This window comes from Thalia democratica, chromosome 3 (assembly GCF_965202585.1).
Source record: "Thalia democratica chromosome 3, ktThaDemo2.hap1.1, whole genome shotgun sequence".
Lineage (NCBI taxonomy): Eukaryota > Metazoa > Chordata > Thaliacea > Salpida > Salpidae > Thalia > Thalia democratica.
Window position 1 is genome coordinate 57326080 of NC_139167.1, and position 25326 is coordinate 57351405.

General features: G+C 24.4%; 1 protein-coding gene across 1 annotated transcript; it reads right to left on the reverse strand.

Annotated features, from left to right (window-relative positions):
* Positions 1-13484: 13484 nt before the first annotated feature.
* Positions 13485-20426, reverse strand: LOC145831932 (histone PARylation factor 1-like). The gene is made up of 7 exons (XM_082939286.1): positions 20310-20426; positions 19820-20018; positions 19541-19621; positions 16741-16831; positions 15343-15500; positions 14614-14763; positions 13485-13611 (listed from the first exon to the last, which is right to left on the reverse strand). Exons 1-7 carry the CDS (start codon positions 20386-20388, stop codon positions 13485-13487), a joined length of 885 nt encoding a protein of 294 aa, XP_082795412.1. The 5' UTR covers positions 20389-20426.
* Between the last annotated feature and the right edge of the window lie 4900 nt (positions 20427-25326).

The window sequence follows — 25326 nt, forward strand, 5'->3', positions numbered from 1 at the left end:
CTCTTAAGTATTATGATTATACTAAATATTTTATTGCAGTGAATTTACCAATTCTTTCCTTTTATTTATTTTTGAGTTATTTATTGCATTTTTTTGTTTGCTCTTGTAGAAAGGGAAAAGTAAAATTTAAATGATGTAAAAATCAAAATCTAGGGTAGGAGACAGTGTGGGTGGAGCCCATGGTAGACTATAGTTTCCATGGTCTATATTGGCAGTAATGGGTTAAAAAAGTGCTTACCATTGTTTTTATTGTATGTATAAATAGTTGTTAAGTTTTTTGTTTATTTTTTACTTGTTATTATTTTTAAATTTAGCTCAAAGTATTAGTCACAAGCAAATGGTGCTCAGCCCATGACTGAAAGGTCCTTCTGCACACCAACCCATTGACCTTAGTTGTGAGCCTCACATGTTTTCTTTTTCTTTTTTTAACAAATTTTAAGTTATAAATTGAAAATGTGCTTTTTCTCTGGTTTCTCATGGACTTATATTTAAGACAAAATTTGTATGAAGTTTGTGAAGTTGAATTTTTGGTAGATATATTAGTTTAAGATTATAAAATATTAACTGTTTTAAAAGGATAGTCTTTAAAGGATATTTTTATAAAAAAAAAAAGAAAGGATCTGTTTTGATACAGAAGTGGTAAATTTGTTTTTTAAATTCTACCTGTAGATACAATATTGCACATTTTAGTTTTTATAATCAAAATTAAATGCGTTTAGTGTATACAAGGTTCTCTCTGGCCCAGATTTTTATAATAACTAATCTAAAAAAACGTAGGAGAAGATGAATTTTTAGTGAAATAGCCTATTTTTGCAGTTTTAGTCTGCAACTCCTGTAAGGAACCTAAATTTACCTCTTACTTTGACTGGCTATATCTCAAAAATTATTTTGAATTTTTAAAAGCTGTAAAAAGCATTTTGTAGCTTAGTAAAAAGATATAAAATAATATCAAATTGTGAAATAAAGTGTTTATGATTATTTGCCCTATGCCCTTAAAATATTATCAAAAAAATTACAAAAATCACTTCTTGATTTTTAAATGTCATTTTGAAACATTTGCAACTGTTTTGTTCGGTTTGTTGTTTTATATGGTGATTTGAAAATATTGATTGAAACAATAGATTTAATTATTTTGCATAGTGTTGGACTAGTTGTTATATTTTTATATATACAATTTACTTTGAATAGTTCCAGACTAAAAATAAGTTTGATCTGTTTTAGGAGGCTACTAACACTTTGTCATACTATATTGATTTTCTATATTTGTGCTCCTGCACTTAATTTTACACTGTTTTTAAAAATACTTTTCAATTTGATTATAAAGGTACAACACACTTTATAAAATTTTCTCAAAAATTTTTAAAAGAAAACTTTTTTAGTTCCCCATTTTACCTTGAATTTTAAACTAAAAATTTAAACAAGTTCTTTATAAAATGAACTGTTATATACTGATAACATGTTTAAATATTTTTTATATTTTTGTTTAATAAAAAAACCATTTATATCAAGTAGCTGTATAGTATCTTTTCATTATTTTTTTACCTTAAGTTTAATTTTATACTTAAAAAAACAACTAAACTTGTAGTTAAAAACTAAATTGTAGAACGAAATCAGATAACCAGGAAGAAATTTTTTAAAAATCACTGGCTACCCTGTTTAATATAAATATTTTAACAAGTGGTATGGAATGTACAACATACCAAACTAATGAATTATTATAGAAATTATGTAAAACTTAAAGATAAACTTTTGACAGAGTGGTAAAGAAATCTAGAATCCTGGAAAAACCTTGAATATTCAAAACAAATTACTAGAAAACCTGTAATTATTAACAATTTTTACATATTAAGTAGTAAAATTTTGGTTTGGCATGAAGAATCTCTCATAATTTTTTTTTTAACACATTTGAAGTAGCTTAACAGTATCTTTTTAATGATGTTATACTCAGGGTTGCCACACACTCAGGGAATCTCAGGGAATTTTCAAACTGTAGAAAATCTCAGGGAAACTCAGGGAATTTTGGCATTTTTCTTTTAACTCAGGGAAACTCAGGGAAGTTTTGATTTTTTCTCTAAATTTCAGGGAAGTTTTTGAAAATCTTAGGAAATTTTTTTTCTAGATCTAGAATGAGGTTTAGTTAATCCAGTTTCAATATTTTGTTCAAAAGTAGTAATTTTTATTATTTAAGTGGTTATTTAGAATTTTTTCAGCCTTGCAGCTAGTTCTTCAATATTCTTAGTATTAACATTGTAGTTTTTTTAAGTTTTAAATTTATATTTACTTAAGTAAAATCAAACAGTTTAGAGAAATGAAAGTTGTTGTTAACTATTCATTGAAAAGTTCTAATAAACTTTTTATTTTTAGTTACTTATGTAGTTTAAAAAACACTATGTTGTACTATAAGTTCTTATTTTTTAAATAATAAAGTTATTTGTTATATGTTTACAACTACTTGTTTTCAGTAAAAAAAATTAAAATGAATACAGATTAGTGTTGTATTACTTTTGTTAAAAAAATAGAGATTAAATTTTTGTTTATAAATAATAATTGCTAAGTAGTAGCAGTAATGGTAATTAATTTTTTAGTGCGAATGTTTTAATATACTTTACAACTTTTTTGCAGATTTAATTTAAAAGCTTTTTTAAGTATTATGAGTAAAGTACAGTTTAAAACCTTGTTTAAAAAAAGTTGGCTTAACCATGAAGACTTCAAAGATTGGTTACTTGAGGATGTAGACAAGGAGTAGTTTAAATGTAAGTGGTGTGGTGATGATACACCTATGGCCTTATCCAACATGGGTATAAGGGCATTGAAATCACACAGTATGTCGATAAAACATCTTAAATTGAAAGCTTCTTAGAGTAGAAATAATGCAATTAATTCTTATTTTGGTGGGGCTAATAGTTCAACTAGTATATCAGCTGCAACTTCTTCAACAGCTGCTGAAATTTATTGGGCTCTCAAGTGTACCAAAGAAAACTGGTCAGGAAACTCTTGTTAGGTATTAAGTTGTACTTTGATATGAAATATTTCTTTAGCTATTTCTTTAAACTTTCTTTTTGCAGGTTTTTTACAATAATGTTAAGCTTTTAAGTTTTATTTACTGCATTCAGAACAGTTGCTAGGAAAGACATACAAGTCATAATGAAGTTATTATGTATGCATTTAAGTGAGTTCTTCATGTGAATTATTATTATAGTATAATTAAATTTTGTCAATTAAAATGTCAAACAAATTAAACTTTATTCTTTTATGTAGAAAGTTAACTAACAAGTTAACACAAAGTTGTGCAAAAATTTTGTTTTTAATTTTTAATTGGTTTAAACCTTTTAAGATAGAGTTTTTGAAAACAGCTTTTTTCATAAATTTAATGCAGAAGCATACACATACAACCTTCCTTTTATTATTAAAGAAGAAAAATGAGAATGAGGTATTAATAATTTGTGTTAGAAGAGAAAATTTTTTTTTTAAGATTTGAAAAATACTCAGGGAAACTCAGGGAAATTTAAGGTTACTCAGGGAAATTTTTGGTCACTCAGGGAAGATTTTTTGGCTCAAAGAGTGGCAACCCTGCAAACATAAAAACAGTTATACTGAAAAATATTTATTACAAAGTTTTGTATTTAATTTTTATTTGAATATATAAATTTTTAATTTCTATATATTCCTGTGTTAAATCTGTTTTTACCATATATTAAACACTGACATTTGCTAGTCACATTACATGTGTATATATTAATTTACACTTTAACTACTTATACTTTATTACATTTTAGTACTAAAGATAAAGAAGCTGCCTTAATGTACTCAGAACGGATATCAAATATGTCAATATTCAGCTTCCCTGTTAAAGTTGTTTATGAATTGCATGTTGTTTTTGTTGTTCTACTTGTTTAAGGCCATAGGGGGGGGGGGGGGGGGGGGTAGAAGCCATTTTTTGACCAAAAATAACATATAGACTTATATTATAGTAAATTTCATAATCTTTCAGATGCTTTTTTTAAATTTTAAAAATATTAAGTAACTTTTTTTTTATGGCCGGTTTTATAAAGGGTTGTCTTTATAAAGGGTAACTTTAAAGCCGTTTTTCTCGAGTTTTTAAAAACGGGCTTTAAAATCTATCTTCTCCTTCATTTTTCAAGCAATCTTCTTCAAATTTTCAGGAAATGTTCCTTACATTATGAGAAAAAAACGTTATTTGTGAATTTTAATAATTTAAAAAAATAAAAATTTTATGACAAAAATTAAAAAAAAAAAGTGATTTTTTATCAAAAAATTTTTTTTTTTTTCAAAAAAAAGATATTTTTACTTGAAATTTTTTAAAGTCACAAATAACGTTTTTTTGTTATTGTATAAAGAATAGACTGTGAAAGTTTGAAGAAGATTGCTTAAAAAATGAAGGAGGAGATAGATTTTGAATGCATTAGTCTTTTTTTGCCGTTTTAGTTTTTCCTTTCCCATAAGGAACCTGTTATGCGGCCCGACTTTGGCGGGTCATATCTCAAAAACTAATTTGAATTTTTAAAAACGGTAAAAAGCAACTTGAAGCTTAGTAAAAACTCTATAAAATAAGATCAACTTGTAAAAAACATGGCCTACCCCCCCCCTATGGCCTTAAATTCTTTAAAAAAAAACTAAATGTTTTTAAAGAAAAAAATAATTGATACATCAAAAGCAAGCAGGTTGATTTGAAACAAATGTTATGCTATGAAATGTTACAATTTGTTCAAATTATTTTTTTTTTTTAATTTGATTGTTACATCAAAAGCAAGCAGGTTTATATGAAATGAATGTTGATAAAAGAGAAAAAAGCATGAAAGTTTTGTTTTAATTTTTATAACTGCATGCATATTTTTCAGCAGATATTTGTATAGTTTGATAAATTTCTAGATGCTTTTTAGTTTGTTCACTTATTTTTCTAAGTAAAAGTTATAGAATATAATAAACATAACAATAAACTGTAGAGACATAAACAAAACCTATAAATAGTATGGACAGATTATATATGTAATTTATTTATTTTTACAAAATAATTGATGGGTTTTAAATATTACCAAAATACTAAAAGTTTTACTCTAATGCACCATGCTATAAGTAGCCAGCATTTAACAAATGATAGTTTTAACTAATTTGAGCTAAAAACATTTCATAAAAATATAACTCTAATGTAAAGTTATTTTTTGTACATTTGTAAAACTGCGTTAGTTGAATGCGCCTTCTGTAATATGGTGTTATTAACTATGAGTGTTCATTCGACATAAATGAAGTTTTATTTATTAAAAGTTTATTAAATGTAAATCAAACCTCACCCTACAGAAACTTTGAAGTACTCTAAAAATATTTTTATAACTTAATTATGTAACAGTGTTGTAATTGTTGCTTAATTTCTAAACACAAAATTAATTAAACTTAGAATATAAAAACTAAATTCAAAAAAGTAAGTTAAATTTAAATTAACTTAATTATAAGTATATTTGGAAAAAGAGCAAAGATCATTTTTTAAACTTACTGATTTTTTTTTTTGGCCTCTAAGACTTTTTCACAAAAGTTATTGTAGTATGACTTTTTTAAATTTTAATAAAGAGAATTTGAGTAGATTTCTGAAATTATAATTACTATTAAGTTACAATCAATTATTTATAGTGAAGGCTTAAAAACAAATCTTCACCAGGCTCCCTCATCATTCACAATAGCTGTCATAAATGTTACAACTCAATCTAAGATGCTTGAGGAAATACTGGGCATAAACAGCTGCTTGCTTAAATGTTTGATGATAAAGTAGGAGTTGCTCGTTTGAGGCGTACCAAAGGCACAGCTGTAATAAAACATGACCTTTGGCCCATGTGCAAGGATTACTCAAAAAGAAAACTGGAGATGACTTATAATTCCCTTTTTTGTTGACAAGGCTACTGTTAAGGCTGGCGAAATCAGCTATTTTGGTAAGCATCCAAAAGTTGTAACTATTTTTTACATACCAAATTTATTAACATTATGTAATAGTTATATTATTTATAATTGGTTCTGCTTGTAATGAGCTATTTTTTTTTAGATTTTAATTAAGTTCTTCTAGTTATATAGTAGAAAGATTTTAATTTCTTATTTAATTTTTCATGTTTTAATTTCTAAGTTTGTAATAATATTATATATAGTTTTTATTTGTTTGTAATCATTTTGAAAATTATTTTTAGAGTCTTATGTAATATGAATGGGTTTAACCAAGTAACAGTTTTTTTTACAACAAAAGCTCGTTATTATAAATTGTAAATTTACCCTAAATTAAAAAGCAGTAAAAGTTGTTTAAAGCAAATTAAGTAAAACAAGCTACAAAAATTATACATATAAATTGTAACGCTTTTCTTATGAAATAATTTTAGAATTATTCAATTCTAGTTCTGTTGATCATCTCGAACATTTAAACATTATTATAAAAATCTCTTTAATCACAAATTCAAAAATTTTATGAATAAATTGTATATAGCTTGACTTTTATTTTTGACTTTAGTTGGTATACTTGAATGCCCTTGTTCATGCACTTTTCATAACAAGTATATATATTAAAAGGAGCATAATTAATTTATATATTCTGTAGGTTGATATGAAAAATACTACCAATGAAAGTGGTTGGATAGAAACCTCAAAATAGCTTCTTTGTCCGAAATTTAAAATTTCAATTCTAAAAACAGCAGACCCACATTAGATGCTTTAACTACCAAATAATATAATTCAAAAGGTTTGAAACTTGTTTTTTTTAGAATATGTTTCAATGCTAAAAGCATTTTTAAATGGTTAAGCTGAAATTTTAAACTCTGTAAAAAAAGTTAAATTACCTTTATACATGTCTTGTAATTAAAGGTAACAGTATGTATTATTATGAACAAGTTGTTGTGTTTCCTAGAGGTTTTGCAATCTTTATTAAGATTTAAATGTAAAATCACAAACTTCAGAGCTAGGTTTACTTGATATATTGAAATAGTTTGTTCGTAATGTTTTATTTCATCTGAGTTTTAGGAAATAAAAACTTTTTAGAGATGTTTTTTATTAATTAGTTTAGTACATATTTGTAGTTTTATCACTCACAGTTTTTTTTTCTAAAAAGTTAAACTTAATTTATTTTTAAACAAAGAACATGTTCCTCTATTGTTTTATCATTTTATTAGAATTATAGTTTTATCAATCACTGATTTGTGTAAAAATCTTAACTATTAGATAAAGTATTGTTTTTTAACTTAAAATGTGCTTAAAATCTCCTGTTTAATTCTTTTTTTTGTTGTATTAAACTATAAGAGTGTGTTAATCTACTTTAAATTGAACAAAAAATATACTTTTGCTGTTTTTTTTTCTACATGTTAATAACAAATCAAACATACAACATTTTAACGAGTTTTATGTTGAAAAGGTAAAATTTTTAAATTGAATTTTCTTTTAACTTTGATGCTACTTAAAGCTTTTTTAAAGAAGTAGGTGACTCTAAAAAAAAGTAACTGTTTAAAGCAATTTAGTTTTTGATTGCATTAAAAGTTTCTTTACTTTTTAAGTCAACTTTAACATCGACAAAAAGGCTATTATTTAGTGTTTTTTTATACTTATTTTTATTAAACTAAATTTAACTAAGTAAATGTTTAAAAATTGATTTCAAAATGCTTTGTTTTAATTGATTTTCATATTTATGTAGAACAAACAAAATTACTCAAGCTTTTTAAAGCTTAGTTATTTAAAGCTTATTTGAAAGTTGTATTGTAGTAAGTTATTTGAAACATGTAGTTTAATTTTTTTAATCTCAGAAAAAAAAAACTTTTAAAACAGAATTCATATATATTATGTGATCAAAAATGTTGTGTAGTAAATTTTAAATTAATTAGATTAAAGGAACATACCTTATTGTTAATTATTGTATATAAGTAAGCTCGTGTAATGTTTTAAAACATTTTATATTAAATTTGTTTTTTTTTAAATCTCTGTTTTTTTTGTTACATCATTGGTAATATATGAATGCTTTAAACTAATTACACTTTTTACCTTGTACATTGGAGGTTAAGTGTGTAATCTTTCAATAAATGTTGTAGTTTTTGATATTCAATTTTATATTAGTGTACAAAGTATTTTAAGCTATATCTTCCCATCAATTTTATTTATTTTTAAAAGTATGGATAAAAGTTATTTTTTTTTATTACACACTGAAAGTTTTAAATTGAATTTTTAAAACTGTAATTTTAAACTCTACATTTTGATTAGAATTTAACTATTATGAATACCAGTGTAGATACTATTCTTAATCAACTTTTTTACATTTCAAAGTATATTTACTGATGTTGTTTGATCTTTTTTTATTTTCACTTAGTTAATGACATAAAACTATTAGAACAAGAATGTAAATAACATTTTTTTTAAAATAATTTTAATAAATACCAATGTAAGTAATTTTTAAAATAGCTTTAATCCATATGTTTTTTCATTTTTATGATGAACATAAAGGATTATAAGACCAGCTTCAAATTAAAAATAAAGCTTTTATATATCTTTCATTGTTTAATAGATTTTACTGTTTTTAGGGTGTATTCACACTTTTAGTTTTGCTAAGTTACAAATAATAAACTGTTTCTTAACTTTTTTCTTTATATATTGACGTTTACTTTTTCTTTGATTTTTATTTGTAAAAAAGCTTTAGTTTTTATTAGTCTTTTTTAAAGCGTTTTTTGTAGATTAACTTATACCATTTGAATTTTTTTTCGAATCTAAAAAAAAATCAAAAAAAATAATCGTTAATCGGAAATTCTATTTTCTATGATTCAGTTTTAACAAGTACTAATAAAAGTATCTTTTTTCAATAGCTCTAATCCTTATATTTTTCATTGTTATGATGAACAAAAAATGTTATAAGACCAGCTTAAATTTAAATAAAAATTCTTCTATGTATACTGTTGTTGTTAAATATATTTTACTGTCTATAGGGTTAATTTACTTTTTTTTTTTTAAGTTAACCATTTAAAACTTTTACATGACTTTTACATGTTATAAAAATGTTAACTATGAAAAAGCCTTTTTTTATTTTACTGAGAGCTTATAAATGTTAAAGGTAATATAAAATACTTTAGGTATTGATAAAATTGTAAACATTGAATGCAATATTTTTTACAAATAAGGTAAGTTTTTAATAAAGAAACAAAAGTATTTAGGGAATTTTTTGTTTTTAAAAGCATAAGTATTGATTACTTATATAAATTTAGTTTTAAAATATCGCTAAAACTGCAAACTAGCGAATGGTTTTTGTTGATTAGACCATTTAATGTTAATGTAATTTTTGCATTGTATCATAATATTTTTTAATATATTTCGTTCAAGTGTATTAAATAGAAGTTAATGAATTAAAAATAACTACATTTAAAAAAAAGTTTTCAAGTTTAATTTACTTAGCAAAAAAAAGAAAAATACTATTAACAAAATTTCTTAAAATGCAAACTTAAGCAGCAGTGCAAACTCATAACTTGCACATTTAACCGAATGTGCAAACTCACAAAATTCTCCATTTAGAAATAATTATTAGTTTTATAAACAAAAAATTATAATTTTTAAAAGTAGCTTTTCAATCATCTAAAAAACAGTATAGGAATTTGCTGTGCTCTGATGCAAAGGCTTTAGTTTAAGTGTTTAGTAGTGAATAAGTTTACTTTCATAAACTTTAAATTTGTGAGAAAAGCACTATACTATAACTTTTTAATAGTAAGCTAAGCATTCATTGATATTCAAAGTAAGTCAAACTTAGCTCTTGGGAGATACCAAACGGTTAAAATATTTTGTATGTCAAGTTTTCATTAAAAATTATATAAGGGCAAAAATAGCTATAAAATTCTGGCAACTGTGATTAAAACGATTGCATTTTCATAAAACAGTTCAAAATCAATCGTTATTGAAAACTAAATCAATGCTTGATAAAGTGTTTGTTCTTTAGTAATTCTAGTAGTTTACGATATAGATAACATAGAAATGTACCCAAACAAACTAAAGAGCTGTTTGTTACAAGTTTTTTTTTTATTAACAAGGTAATATAAGGTTTTCATTTAAATTGTAATAATGGTATCTTTTATTCGTTTATAATTTTAAAAGAAAAACTATTCAAATTAAGATCTAATTGAATTAAAATTCGCCTCTACTTCCTTTACATTTTAGTATTCGAGTCAAAATTTCTCTTTAAGATCGGGCTAACAGAATTTTTTTAAACATTTCACCAAACACATTCTGTTCGGCATGCGGTAAGAAACCCAATTAGCAGTGTAAAAAATAGCGTTTACTGCTTCCAAATTACAATCTCCCAAATCGCTCAGACAGTGCTGTGATTATCCACAAACAAAGTGCTTGTTGTGATCACACTAAACTCCTTTCAAACTTAAAACTCGTTGTGCGATCTGTACGCGACCACAATGAAATATTTCCATGACGTGAACCCGTCAGTAACTTTCGCTTTGGTCTTTGGCCGGCACACTTTTGCAGTCATCGGTTTTTTGGAAATCATAAGTTTTATTTTGAACTCGTCTCCATCTAATTTTCAATTAGATAAATTTAGGTTATTTAGATTGTCTACTTTTCCCTTTGATAATCTAGCAAAACAGACAGTTCTAATATTTTTGCATTCAAAGAACGAAAAAGTATGAGCCTTAAGTTGTTATCGTATAAACCATCATCTTATTTTCGGTTAATAAACCAATAATTAGAGTCTTGATTTTCTGGTCTGTAGAAAATTTCACTTGGTAACAAAAAATTTAGTCGTCGTTTTTTTCTATAAATTTTAAAAAGTAACTTTAAAAAATGTTAAATTTTTTATAGTTGAAAAAAAAAGAGGTCTCTACTTTATAAAAGGAAAACAAATGTACTATTTTTTAGGTTTTACTTTAATAAGAAGTTTTAATTTTGAATTTAGAACTGACGAGCTCTTTGAGCAAAACTTAGTTTATCATATTAACTTTAGATATAATAAAAAAATATTTTTTTTAATTAAATCCGTTTTAAATTAGCTTATAAATTTTGTTTAGCGTAATCAAATTTGGTTAAGCTTTAAAAAGACAAATAAATTGATCCTTATGACTTTATATTGACTGTTATTTATAGAGGCAGTTTACATTTAGATTTTACATGAAATATCGTTAGTATGTTTATCTATCAATAAAATGTATTTGTATATTTTAAATGTGTTTGAATTGATGGAAATAGTCAAAAAGTTCGCGCTTAGTCTAATGGAAGGTAGAGAATTTTTTGTACAGTTTCTTAAAAATAAAAGTATTAAAAAAATGTCAAGTCACTTCTAGCATTGTGTACTACAAGAAACTATATAAATTACATAAAATTGACTGAAAATCAAACAAGTTTGCTTACAAATTAATGCCTGATTAATAAAAAATAGAAATAGTTTATAAGTGACAAATATATGTTATACAAAAAGAAGTGTACAAAATTAATTTACCGCAGGCAAATTTAGATAAATGTCAACTTAAACATATTTTTGCTGAGACTAACTTAAATTAAAACAGAAAAGCTACATTAAAAGTAAAATGCATCAAATATAAAAAAAAGAAACGACAAGTAAAAGTAATAAGTATTATAAAAACTTATAAATGTATGTATTAATATTTATTTAGCTTAATTTTGTTTCAGTTAGAACATATTAGTTTGTTAAATACAAAAAGTGTTTTATTTTAATCTCAAATAAGTTTTAACCTAACGTTGTAGAATTACAAAACTATTTAAGAACAACTATTGGATTAAAACACAACTTAGTCTTGTAAGAAGATTGGTGTTGTCTCAAAATGTTTTATTTCTTTTTACTTAAACTCGTTTAACTGAAACAACTAAGTCGTTAGAATTTTAGACCAGTCAGTATTTTTGATTGGATAGCTGGTACTTACACTTAAAATTTAGCTTGCAATTTTTTTGATGAAGTACTATATTAAACCGTATTATATTCTACTTATGTGACTATATTATTTATTTATATTATTACTATATATTTATCTTTAAATAAAATGCCATTAGACAACGTGAATAAACTTATGTTTTTGCTTTTAGAGCGTACTTACAGATCATTTTTAAACAATCAAATACAGACTTCTATAAGTTGTTTGGTGGAAAAAAATATAACAGGTAAAACTTTTGTAAAAACCTGATTAATTAATACATTTTGAATGAATTAAAGTTTTTAAAATTAAATTCGAATCAATTCTAAACAATTAACATATATTTATACAACAATTAATAATTTATAACTTAAGTATTTACAATAAAAACGCGTACAGCACAATTTTTAACACACGGTGTACAGGGTTGCCAAATAATTCTGGAAAATTTTCTCCAGATTTTTAAAATTTCCTTCAAATTTTAAAAGTACACATTTTTGGGTCTATTTTTTTGTTTAAAGTTAAGTTTGAAGTAAGAACATGTGTTAAATAGTATAAAAACATTGAAAAATTACTTAAATTGTGTTTTTCAATAAAAAAAATTTTGATGATGACAAAAATTTTTCATATATATAATAGATTTTTGTGTCAAATGGAAAATTTACTACTAACATTTCAAAGTAGTTAAAAATCCCAGTTTTCTTTTTTCAAAATTTCAAATTCCAGGTTTTCTAGCCTAAATTGCTAAGTTTCAGGTTTTTTGGCGATTATGGAAGAATTTTTTACTAATAAATTTCATTTAAAATAATATATCAAAACATTACTGTTTATCAATAAAATAAAGTATATATATACAGTTTATAGAAACCGACGTAAAATAAAACAAAATTATATTAAATTGAGTTCTACAAATAAATATGCACTGTTTATGTAAAAAACAAATAAAAAAAGTATTCTTCTTATTATCGATTTTTGACATGTATATTAAAATTGTAGTTAAAAAAGTAGCCGTGCACAACCCTGGTATGTTTTATTTCTTTTTAAATAAGATTTTTCATTGAAATATATAACTTGGTTTGCTTTAGTTTAAAAGTATTCAACGTCATTGTATTTTAATTTACAAATAAAAATTTCAAAACAATCAAAACGATGTAAACTAATTTATCATATTTATAAAGAATAGTATTCAAAAAATATAATTCTGATTTTTTTTTTCACAACTGTCTCTAAAAGCTACAGAACATTATAAAACAAAGGTTCAATTTTTAGATACCTTTACCAGTAAGTTACCTAAAATATCAAAGTTTCGAACAAACAGTCATTTACAAAAAAAAATGTAACAAGTTTAAATTGACTAAGTTTTCTCAAACTAACAAAAAATTAATTAACTTGTAAAGATTACAATAAATTTTTTGATGAACATGTATATTCAATTTTACAATCAAGTATAATTTTTTTTTCCAATTGTTTAAACTTTATTTTGAGAAGAAAAGTTTCTATAAAATTAAACTAGAATTGTTAGCAACTAAAAAAATCTACTAAAACTTGTCTCAAATATTACAAATTTAAATTGTTAGCAATCAAATAATCTACTAAAATTTATCACACCCGAGGTAAATTTTTGTTGTTTCTATCATCAATATGAGCTTGTATTATTTCGGAATACAAATTTCTGTTGAGTAGGTTATAAGCAAGACTCAATGATGACCTAGCCATCTTGTGAAAGTAGCTGTAAAAATAATATTTGTTTAAAACTATTTTAACTTAAAAAATAAATAGTCAATGAACAGTTCATAATAGTAACATTTAACTAAGAGACAATGTTTAAGAAAACTTAGAACGGTAAGAAACAATTTATATTAAAAGTTTCATAAAAAAATATTAAACCACATAAGTTATATTAACATAAAACAACTCTTGTTTAAACTTGCATCATTAAATTGAAAAATTATTTTTAATAAAGTTTATTTAAAATTTGAATACTAAAATTCAAAAAAAAACTAATTTAAATAAGGTATCCCTTATGACTGAAAAATATATAAGTGTTTTAAGTTCAACTATTTAATAAACCACTGAAAGCAAATAACAACTTCATATCAGCTGAGATTTCTCAACATAGGCAATTATTACAAGAAAATACTACGATGTTGTTGGAAATGTTTTAAAAGTATTGCAAAATTATTAATTAATGGTTTTAACTTTCAGGATTGCCAAACTTTTTTGGCAAATTTTATCCAGGTTTTCAAAATTTCGTCCAAGTTTAAAAATTACACGTTTTAGGGTTTATTTTTAATTTAAAATAAAGTTTAAGCTAAAAAATGTGTTAAATAGTATAACGACTATGAAAAGATATGTTAAAGCTTCTTCAAATGTGTTTTTTAGCTATAAAACTTTTGATGATGACAAAAAAAAACTATCGAAAAGATAAATTTTTTCAGTCAAATTGAAATTTTACTACTTAACATGTAAAAGTTGTTTAAAATTCCATATTTTTAGTGATTTTTGTACCATCAGTTTTTGTACTTTTTTTCCAGGAATCCAGGTTTTTGGCAACCCTGAACTAAACTGTTAATGGTGAAGTTGTTATATCAACTACCTTTTTTATAAATAAAAATAAAACTTAAATAATAAACTACATCTAACTAAAAACACCAACAAAAACTAAAACGAATCAAAAATATATTAAAACTAACAATAAAACAGTTAAAATAATTAATAAATACAAACTAACAAGCTTCCATTTAAGAAAAGCGACAAGCCAAACTCCAATCTTGCTCCGAAATCGAGTTCATCATCTGCAAACTGAAGATGGTTCAAAATCTCGCTTATCCGTTCGAACCTTTTCATCCGAACATCGTCATTATCTGCATTGACTATCGACCTGTTTTGTTGTAATTAGTATGTGATATATAATTTTTAAAATACATTTATAAACATATTAAAGCTGAAATAAATCAAAAATTCTCATTTCAAAATGCATCGGCCATAGTTGCAAAAGAGCCAGTTTGAGCGGCCGAAACTTCGATTTTAGTTATATTGTTTTACTATGATTAAAACTTTTAACAAGAGCGTTGAGTATGCAAGCGCAAACTCTAAAACAAATATAAGAATACCAATTACCTAAAATACAATTCTTATAACTCATATATATTTTTTTAGCTTGAAATCATTTACAAAAAATAGGCTAAGACTATAAAGTACCAAAATAGTATTAAGCTGAAAACAAGTACAAAGCTTTTTTATTAATTTATAAAAGTTATTTTTTAAATTTATAGTTCTAAATAATTAAATAAATATCAAAAATTAAAGCTTTTAACTTTTCGTACAAAATTTCCGAACTAAATATTAAAAAATTAAATTTAAATATTAAAAAAAATTAATATCTCTCGTCATTCATAGTACTAGTATGTTGTTTAACTTTATTTAGAAAATTTACACTTCAACTTATACTAACACATACCTCATGTTTCTACTAATCTCGGATTGGGTGAAAACCGTTCTGTAGCCAGTTTCGTCTTCTTGTACGGGAACCACCAGGCCTGCTCCGTGGGCCAGTTTTACTTGCCATTTGTTTTTGCGTTTTCTCATCACCTCATCGCTGGTTATATCTATATCGTGCTGTACAGAGGATTAATTCTTAGAAAGGTGTAAAAATTTAAATTGAGTATAGATGCATTAAGTGAAGTATAGGATAATATTAGAAAATTTAAAAATATATAGTAAGCACTTACAAGTATCCTAACTTAATGATAATTTTAAATACTGAGCATACATTCATTTAATTAGTAAAGTACTAAAAAATGTAAACTTTTACAAATGAAATACTTGAGTAATATGAAATTTCGCCAACAATAGAGACAAAGGAAGATTATTGAATCAATATTAATTCATCATAAATCTTGAAAAAGTGGGATTTTCCGAAAGCATACAAAATTATATAATGTTTTTAACTCTATAAAAAAAATATTATGTGCAACTCATCCTTCAACAACATGTTTACCTAACAATAATTTTGTTTGATTCTTTGTTTTATCACTAATTGTAAAGCGGATGGATTGTCAAGAAAAAGTGAAAATTTGATTGCAAAGTAGTGATAAACAAGATAAAATACGAATAATAAATCTACAATTATTTATTTAGTAAGGTACTAAAATTTAGTGTTTAATTTTATACAAAGAAAAATTTACATATTCAATTCTACTTGTATTAGATATTTATTTTATCTAAGGATTTCATGAATCTTGTTGATTTAGTGAAAAATTGTACTACAAATAAACTATTGATTCGAAATATTTGTAATTTTTTCTTTGGTTATAAGTTGAGAACCTTGATTGTTACTATTAAAATAAACTAAAAAAATACAAAGAAAAGGCCAAGTAACAAAAGCAGATACAGATTTTTTCCAAATTTAGTCATTTTCAGTCCTTCTTGAAGATTCTACGGTTAATAATTGTACTATAAATATATTGTTGATACAAAAGTTTTGTAAATTTATTGGTCATATCTACGTCGTGTTGTACAGTTAAAGTATTATCAAAATAAAATTCTAAAGTAATGATAAATAAGCAACATAATCTAATTAAACGTACTAATAACAAATTTACACTTATTCATTTAATAAGGTACTAAAACTTTTTGTTTAAACTGTTACAAAAAAAAAGAGTTTAAGTAACATTTTAGATGGCCAACAGAGACAACAACAGACAGTCATTTATATCTTATTTATTAATTGTATGTAATAAAAAAACGAAAAATTCAGAAAATTAAACAACATAACTAACAGTAGTTCATGTAAATGTAATTACCATTGTTGTTAAAAATAGCTTTTATTCACTTATGCTTTGAAATAACTACTAACCTCATTACAAAACTTATTCAAAGCATTTTTCAATTTCTTAACTTCTGCAACTTTTGCGTTTGAACTTTTCAATTCATCAAGAACTATCTTGCTGAAATTTTTGTTGTTCTTAGTAATTGGCTAATATTTAATTAAAAGATTTTTATTTACTTTTCTAGGTGAACATTATCAAAAATTATCTATATATTCAGAAGTTTTCCAAACATTATTTATTTTTTTAGTTGCATTTTAGTTGAATGAAGTTGTTTCTTAAAACAAAACAGCATTTTGCTCATTATTACTAAAAAAAGTACTACATAAATTCAAAAATTTTAAGTTTAATTTAAACAAACTCGTAACATTAATTTTTTTTTTCAAGAAGAAAAAAAATATAAACTGTCAATTTATTAAACAATCTGTTTTTTTAATTTATTAGTTTGGATTATGTATAATAAAATAGTTAAAATTAAAATATGGAAACCAAAATACAAAAATATATAAATAGATACAAAAATATGCTTAAGTACAGAAAGCAAATGACAGCTAGGTTAAAAACAAGTTAAATAATCAAAACAACCTCCCCATAAAAACTCAAAATATAAGAAAAATTTGAATAATGAAGTCAAGACAAACAGTCAATTATGTAAATATAAAAATGTTGTTTTTATATGTGTAGAAACAAATCTTTAGCTTGTCTTATAAATAAAATTTAGGCTTTATAAATAAAAAATTACAAACTAATTAAACTAGATTTATCAACTAGGAACTTTTAGTTTTTTTTTTATAATAAATTTATTATTTTAACACAAACTTTCTTTGTAAATAACTTTATTTCGAAAAAAAAATATTAAAAAGAAATAATTTTATTTAAGGTGTTAGAGGGAGGTACGTCCAATAAAGGCTTTTACAAAAAAAAACATTAATCTTTTTATAAAAGCTTAACTTCATAACATAGAATACTTGATATTGAACAAAAAAATTATTAATATTTTTCATATAGTCATTTTAGAAAAAGTTTTTCTTACTGATGTTTCTGCTTTTTTAATCAAATTACCAAAAACCATGTTCTTCTTTTTAAGTGATTAACTAAAGTTTTATTTTCAGGAAATACATTTCTTGCATTAAAAAAAAAAACTTGTTGTACTGGTAAAAGTATTGCCAAAATAAATTAAACTAATACTTTTATAATTCCTACAATATGCAATATATTATATTTTACAATATGCAATATGTTTATTGTTAAGGGAAAATTTGAATTAAAAAGTTTGAAAACAACAGAATTGATATGGTTTTTTATAAAAAATCTTTAAAAACCTTAGACTTTAACCCTGATATCTCAAAAAAAAGTTAGAATTTAAAAAACGGTAAACAGCAACTGCTGGTTAACTAAAGATCTTAAAACCTTGATTAACTTGTAAAAGAGCACCTAACCTCAGTTTAGCCAAAAGTAAATTTTAAAATTTATGCTAAAATCTATTTACTTTAGCTAACTAAAAAAAGAACTTAAAATAATCAAATTTTGAGGCATAATAACTTATATAAATCTACTTTTAAATTTTATTAAAAAAACTAATAACTAGCTTTGTAGTTTATAAAAGGAAAAAAATTAGTAGAAGAACAATAATTGAATTTTTTACATGTTTTTTATGTCTTAAACTCATCAACAATTTCAATTTTATATCTTTGAAATATGAGAATTGCTTTAGATAAGAAAAAAAAAAGGATTGATTAAGGGCATAGGTACCTTGTTTTTTACAAGTTGATCATAATTTGTAGAGTTGTAATTGAAATCAATAAGACATTTTGGCCGCTTAAAAATTTAAAGTAGTTTTTGATATATAAGCAATCAAATTCAGTGTGCCCAATAAATTTCTAATTGAAGTCACAAACAAGAAAGGGAAAAAATACAGACAATTTTACTTCAAATCTGTTTTCTTTTGAATTTTTTAAAATTCTTCTTCAAATTTTTAACAGAAAGTCCAGCTTTAATATTTAAAACGATGGAATGCAAAAAAAAAAATTTGAAATAAAAACTTAAAAAAAAAACATTTTTGTTTGTTTTTTTATCTAAAACATGTTTTTAAACATTTTTAAAACTGCATCATTTAAAGTCTTCTAAACTATAAAAGGAACATTTCCTTAAATTTTAAGGTCTCTAGCTGAAAAATGAAGGAAACGATAAATTTTTAGAGATTTTTTTTAATTTCCAAGAAAATTGACAATTCAACAAACAAATTGGGGTCCATACGTTCATATAGAATTGTTTTCAAAACACTTTTATTTTAAAAACTAATTAAATTTCTATACTTGATAAAAACTGACATTGAGCTTATACTTTTAGCTTTAAAAGATAAAAAACAATGATAAATTTAGTATAAAAAAATGTTTGACCTCCTCCCATATACCCTTAAGCTATAATATTATATATTAGACTTTAGAGGTTATTATTAACCTATTTTAGTAAATTAAATGTAGTAAACAAGACATGAATGGATAAAAAAGGGTATAAAACAAAACTAAAAGTAAATACTATTAACAAAATATTCCAAAATGAAAAGATTTTTGAAAATAAAATAATTTTTCATTTAACAAAAAGACTAACAGTATTTTTTTCTTAACACTACAGCTGTTTTGTTTACTTATTTACTTATTTGAAATATATATATATATATATATATATATATATATATTTCAAAGATATTATTATCAATTTATATAAAAATAATTAAACATTCTCTAAAACATGAACGCTGAAGTTTTTAGCGCAAAAGATTTCCATTGAAAAAAATACAACACTTCAAAATTCTTTACACAAACTTACCTGACACAAGAGAAGAGATTGTCACCACACATTTTTAGCTTGCAGGATTTTCCGTTGCCAGAAACAATTATTGATTCTGTTCTGTTAAAATTAAGTTCAAAAAAAAAATTTACACATCACATACTTTTCCATTTGCTCAACTAAAATTTTAATTCTTGGTAAGTTTATGCTTCATAATGCTAGTTCAAAAGCTTTTCTACCTCTAAATATCACAATTAAACATAACATAAGTTTCAAAAATAAATTTTCAACTTTTTTAATTATAGCTGTTTCACTCACGTGTCTCTGGGATCATCGGTCATCAGCATGAAGTGGTCTTCTCTTCCCATCAAAAGAGTTAGGCACTCGGGCGGATTGTAGTAACTTCTCCACCTTATGTGGTGGTGGCAGGCAGGTTTCAAAAGCTGCTCATCCGTGATTGAAGCGGACAAATGCTCGAAAGGACCGACCAACTGAAGGCTGAGACATGTCAGAGCTTCTGTAGGAAATTAGGTTTTAGATGGCTACTTGAGTTAGACTTTATTCACATACATAAAAAAACAAAAAAATTACAAAAAAGTAGTGCGTTAAGGATAAACTGTATTTTATTATTTTACTTGCCAGTATAAAAAAATATGTTTTGTTATAAAAACAATAAAAAAAATTTCTTTTAAGTGGAGCATAAGTAACTTCTGAAAGATAAAATAAATTGAAACTTGTAATCAGCTTGTTAGAATAGTTTTATTTTAAATTGTAAATCTGTTCTTAAATTAATTAAATGATAATTAACTTTTTGGTGAATCTGGACTATGAATTTTACAAAACTCGTAAAATTTTCCAATATGACTGTAAACGTTCATCCCATACATTTTGTTTAATTGATTTTCTTTTTCATTTGAATTTTTTGTCTTTTTTACAGTTTTATTTCCATTAGAACTTTGTTGCTTCCTTTTGTTTGCCATAAAAATCTTTAAATTTACAAAGTTTCTTCAATAATGTAGTTTAATTTAAATCCTAAGATAACTTAAAGTGCTTATTTCAAAAAAAAAGTTCACACGCTTAATCACAAATTAAAGAAAAAATAAGCAATTAAACAAAAAACATTTGTTGAATTTAAAAACCATCATACATGAAACTGATTTTGTACCTTAAATAACTATTTTTTTATTAATACTGCAAAGAATCTTGATCTTTAGAAGAACTATGATCAGTCTGTTTATAACCATTCTGTTATCTAAAGCAAAATCTTTTACAAATATCTATTTATTAAAACTTTTATGAAATAATTTCAACACCCTATGTTAGTGTTTTAAACAAAGAAATAAATTAAAGGATTTTATTTTTTACTAAGGATTGATAAACTGGTGATTAAAGAAAGTATTATTGTTTTAGTGCAATGTATGTTTCGAACAACAGAAGCATTTGAAAAAATAATAGCAACTTTTAATAATAGTTTTAATTTAAGTTCTTATAGCTGATTTAACTTAAAATGATAGAAACAGTAAGAAGTTTGTTAAATTCAAGTTAACAAACCATTTGAAGTATAGCACTTAATCTAATACAAGAAAGCTTATGTAATTAAATTTTATTTAACAAAAAGTCACAAAACTAACAATATTTGCATAAAAAAGACTCACAAGAACTTATAAGCGACTATAAGTTTCTTTCAAGTTTAACAGTATCATATTTTATAGATGGATTTCAAAATTGGAGTTTTGTTTGAATTTTCACTTGTTAAATTATATTTTTTTACTGAATACTTATTTTTTAGCAAGTCTCTCAAACTAATCAAACAAATAAAGTTGTTGAAACTGGAATGAACAAAACTCAAGCTGATAAACAACTTACAAAACAATAAAACCTTTAAAAAGTAAAAGAAAACAACAGGTTAAATATTTAATTTATGACTTGCACAATCAACTAGCTCTTTTTCTTATGACAACCTTTCAAAACTATCCAAAAATTCAAAAGAATCTTATAAAATGACAACCATGCTATTGTCTAAAAGCTCTTTTAGTTTATCAAACATTTTAATTACTAATAACAAGTTTGGGTCTAAAAATTTTTTTTTAAGTACTTACTAAAGACTTTTAATTCAGTAAAAAATTTTATGTACATGTCATTTAATAAATCTGTAATTTACAAAAACTTCTGTGTGCATAGTGGCAAAAAAAAACTTTTTGATCAAAAAGTAACTTAAAACCATGAATGTTTACTCATAGTAAAAAAATATAAATACAAAAAGTGAAAGTTATGTACATGATGGTAAGATAGAAAACCATGATACATTTAGCTATCACTAAATTTTTGTATAAAAGATGTTGAGTTTTCTGCTGTTCAGCAGTGATGTAAGAGATCATGTATCCATAAGAATCAAATAATAGTTTGTTAGAAAATGTACAGGGTTGCCACAGATCAAGCTGAGAAAAATTTTCTGACTTTTTAATAAAACTTTCCTGACTTTTCTAAATCAAACTCTTACTTACTCTAAAATACATAATTTAACACTTAAAACTATATAAAGCTTTTAATCTAATATTAATACAGGTTAAAACAACAGTTTTTTAGCTGAATTCAATCATCCAACTTCCATTACATCACTTGAACCATCTGTGTATGATTGATGTATTTGCAATAAACAGCTCTACCAGCAAAATACTTGTATTATTACCATATAAACTCTAAAAAAATTTACTCTGAAAAAAGACACAATTTTTTGGCATTTCCCAACATAAATGTATCTAAATAAACAAAACAACATATAAGAAATTTCTACAATTAACCTTAAATTAATAACAAACTTTCAAAACTTAAACTTTAAAACAATAACAAACTTTTACAATTCAAATTTTAAAAGAATATAGAATTTAATCAAACACCGTTTTTTTTTATATGTACCAAAATTTATTTTCTCCGTTTCTTTATTAGCACTTTAACCTCTTTATCTAATAATTTTCTTCATCTGGTCTGCATCCGGCTTCATTTTCTTGGCAGTTAAAACCATTTGCCTTGTTACACTTGTTAAAGAGAATCTTTTCTCTAAATCTAGCCACAATTTGTTGGCTTCATTTCAATTCTTTTTGCACTCATTTATTTTTACCTTTAACTTTGCTGCCTCAATTATAAACTTAAACAAAAACACTCTAATTATAAAATTATGTTAGATAAACTTTTATATATATCACAGTTCCACTATGGAAGTGCCCTTGCTACAGATCATCAATAATAAAAAGTTTACAAAAACTGTTTGTTCAGGTAGGGTAGTTGTTCAATATTTTAAAAGAAAAGTTTTGCAGTTTTATAAAGGATATTTTATTAATTTATATCAGATGAAGGCATTGGAAATTAAATAATTTTGTAAATTTCTAGGAAAATTTTGAAATTTTTGTCTGACTTTAAAGGATTTTTAATTAATTTTTTACCATGTGAAGGGTTTAAAAATAAGGAATTTTGTAAATTCAAACTGACAAAATCTGACTTTTTTTTTGTCAAATTTCCTGACCTTGTGGCAACCCTGAAAAAAAAAAAGATAAGCGGATTTTGCTTTGATCCGAATACAGCTTAATTTGATATTACATTATTTTGTTTAAAAATCGGGCAAGGTATATGTCTTGGAAGTTTTAACTTGCTTACAATAAATTTTCAAGTTCTTGTGAACTGTCATATAAAAAACTCTCTTCAATGTGTTTTTTGTTGAAACTTGTTCAGGGTTGCCAAATGTATTCAGCAAAATTTCTCCAGGTTTTGTAAGTTCAAATAAACATTTTTGGGTCTACTTTTAGTTTAAAGTTAAGTTTAAGGTAAGAAACTGTGTTAAATAGTGTAAAAACATTGAAAAGATACTTTAAAGCTACTTTAAAGGTGTTTTTTAATAAAAAAATTTTGATGATGACAGAAATTTTTTATCTATATGGTAGATTTTTTGTGTCTAATCAAATTTTACTACTTAGCATGCTAAAATTGTTAAAAGATCTAGGTTTTTTTAGTGATTTTGTTCAAAATTCCAGATTTTTTTTACAAATTTCTCAGATTCTAGGTTTTTCCAGGTTTTTTAGCTTAAATTGTCAAATTCCAGGTTTTTTGTCAACCCTGCTTATTTGAAAATTCACAAATAGTCAAAAGTTATTCAAGATCTTATATTCTCAAAAACCATCTAAAGTTTATATTATAAAATGGACCCTCCCCTTTTGTGTCTTAACAGTATATCAAAAGATGATTAAAACCATTGAAAAAAAAAGATTTATTTGATAAATTAAGTATTACTAAAAATCTTAATTAAGTTAAATATTTTGCTTTATTTAAGTATAAATCTATTAAAATAATACTTCTCAGTTTAATAATATTTTATCTATAGTAATATTATTATTACTTACATTTTCACAAGCTCTTCTGTGATGGACTTGAAATTAATGTTTAAGTGATCTTAAAGAGGTATACAAGTTTTCAAAAGTTTTAACCATAGGACATAAAACAAGACTTGGCCTAAACAGCTTTAGGTATTTGGGTCCCAAGTTTTGGTCTAGTGTCCCTTAAACATTTAAAAGCTTGAAAAAGATTATTTTAAATTTAGATATAAAAACTTTTTGTTAAATTACTTCAAGGAGTAGATCTAGAGTGCTTCTGCATGTATGTTTTGTTTGTGTTGAAATTTGATTGATGTTATATGGGCATCAGATTGTGATGTGTGGGTCTTATTTCATGAATGTCCTGGTATTGAAAGAGTGATTGTTATAAATTCTATTTTTTTTATTTGTTATCTTTTTGTTGCTGTGTTAGATTTGAGATAGTTCATTTTATACATTTATTTTTATTTTTTAGAAAATAGAGGTAAAAGTATAAGGTTAACAAAAATTTATTATTTTTTGAGTTTCATGTCAAGTTAATACTAACAAATTTATGTAATACTTATTATTTTATTGACTTTGTTATTAATACATGTTTTATTTTTTGAATACAAACAGTATCTCTTTTATCCTACTTAAAGCATTTATTAATTCTAGTTTTTTTTATAGAACTAAATACTTACAATTATATAATGGTTTATTTGAGTTTGCAACAGATGATTGTGAGTTCACACTAGTAGCAGTTATCACATGATTGGATCGTTAATGTGTTTTTTGTTGTAGTGTCAGCAGATACTTACTTGGGGATTTGAGCTTCATGATTTTCCCACACTTTGTGGTTTTTGGTGACAAGATCTTAACCTTGTGAGTGTTTGCCAAACAATGTCTAACCAGGGTTTTTTTTTAATTAAAGTGATAGGATTAGTTTTTATTTTTATTTTGATTAGTTAAAAATGAAATTTCTACTTTTTTTTGGTTTATAGATAGGTTTATTTTTATTTAAAAGTTAAATTTGTTTTCTTGATAAATTTAAAGGTAGGGCAGGTAGAATAAAACATGATGAGCTCAAACTCACTTGCTTGACCTTCAGAATACCTTTATTGTTGCAGAGGGGAGAGTGAGTTCTGATGTTTTTATACAAAAAAAAATTAAACAAGTTGCCAGGTTGTTGGAAACTTCTTTAGGTTTTCTGAATTACTTTCAGGTATTTCACTATACAAGTTTGCTTATTAATTTTTTTGTAGAAAATTAAACTTGAGACAAAATAAATGTTTTCAATAGCTTAAAACTATTGAAAGGATGCTGTATTGCTTTTAAAAATCTTTTAATTCATTGCAAGCTGTTTGTGAGTTAAAGTGGTTGACAATGGATAAAAAATCCATCATTTTCTGAGTAAAAGAGAGAAAAGTTAACTTATATTAGTTTATGTTTGCATCACAACACATTACACAAAAGTTAGTTTTC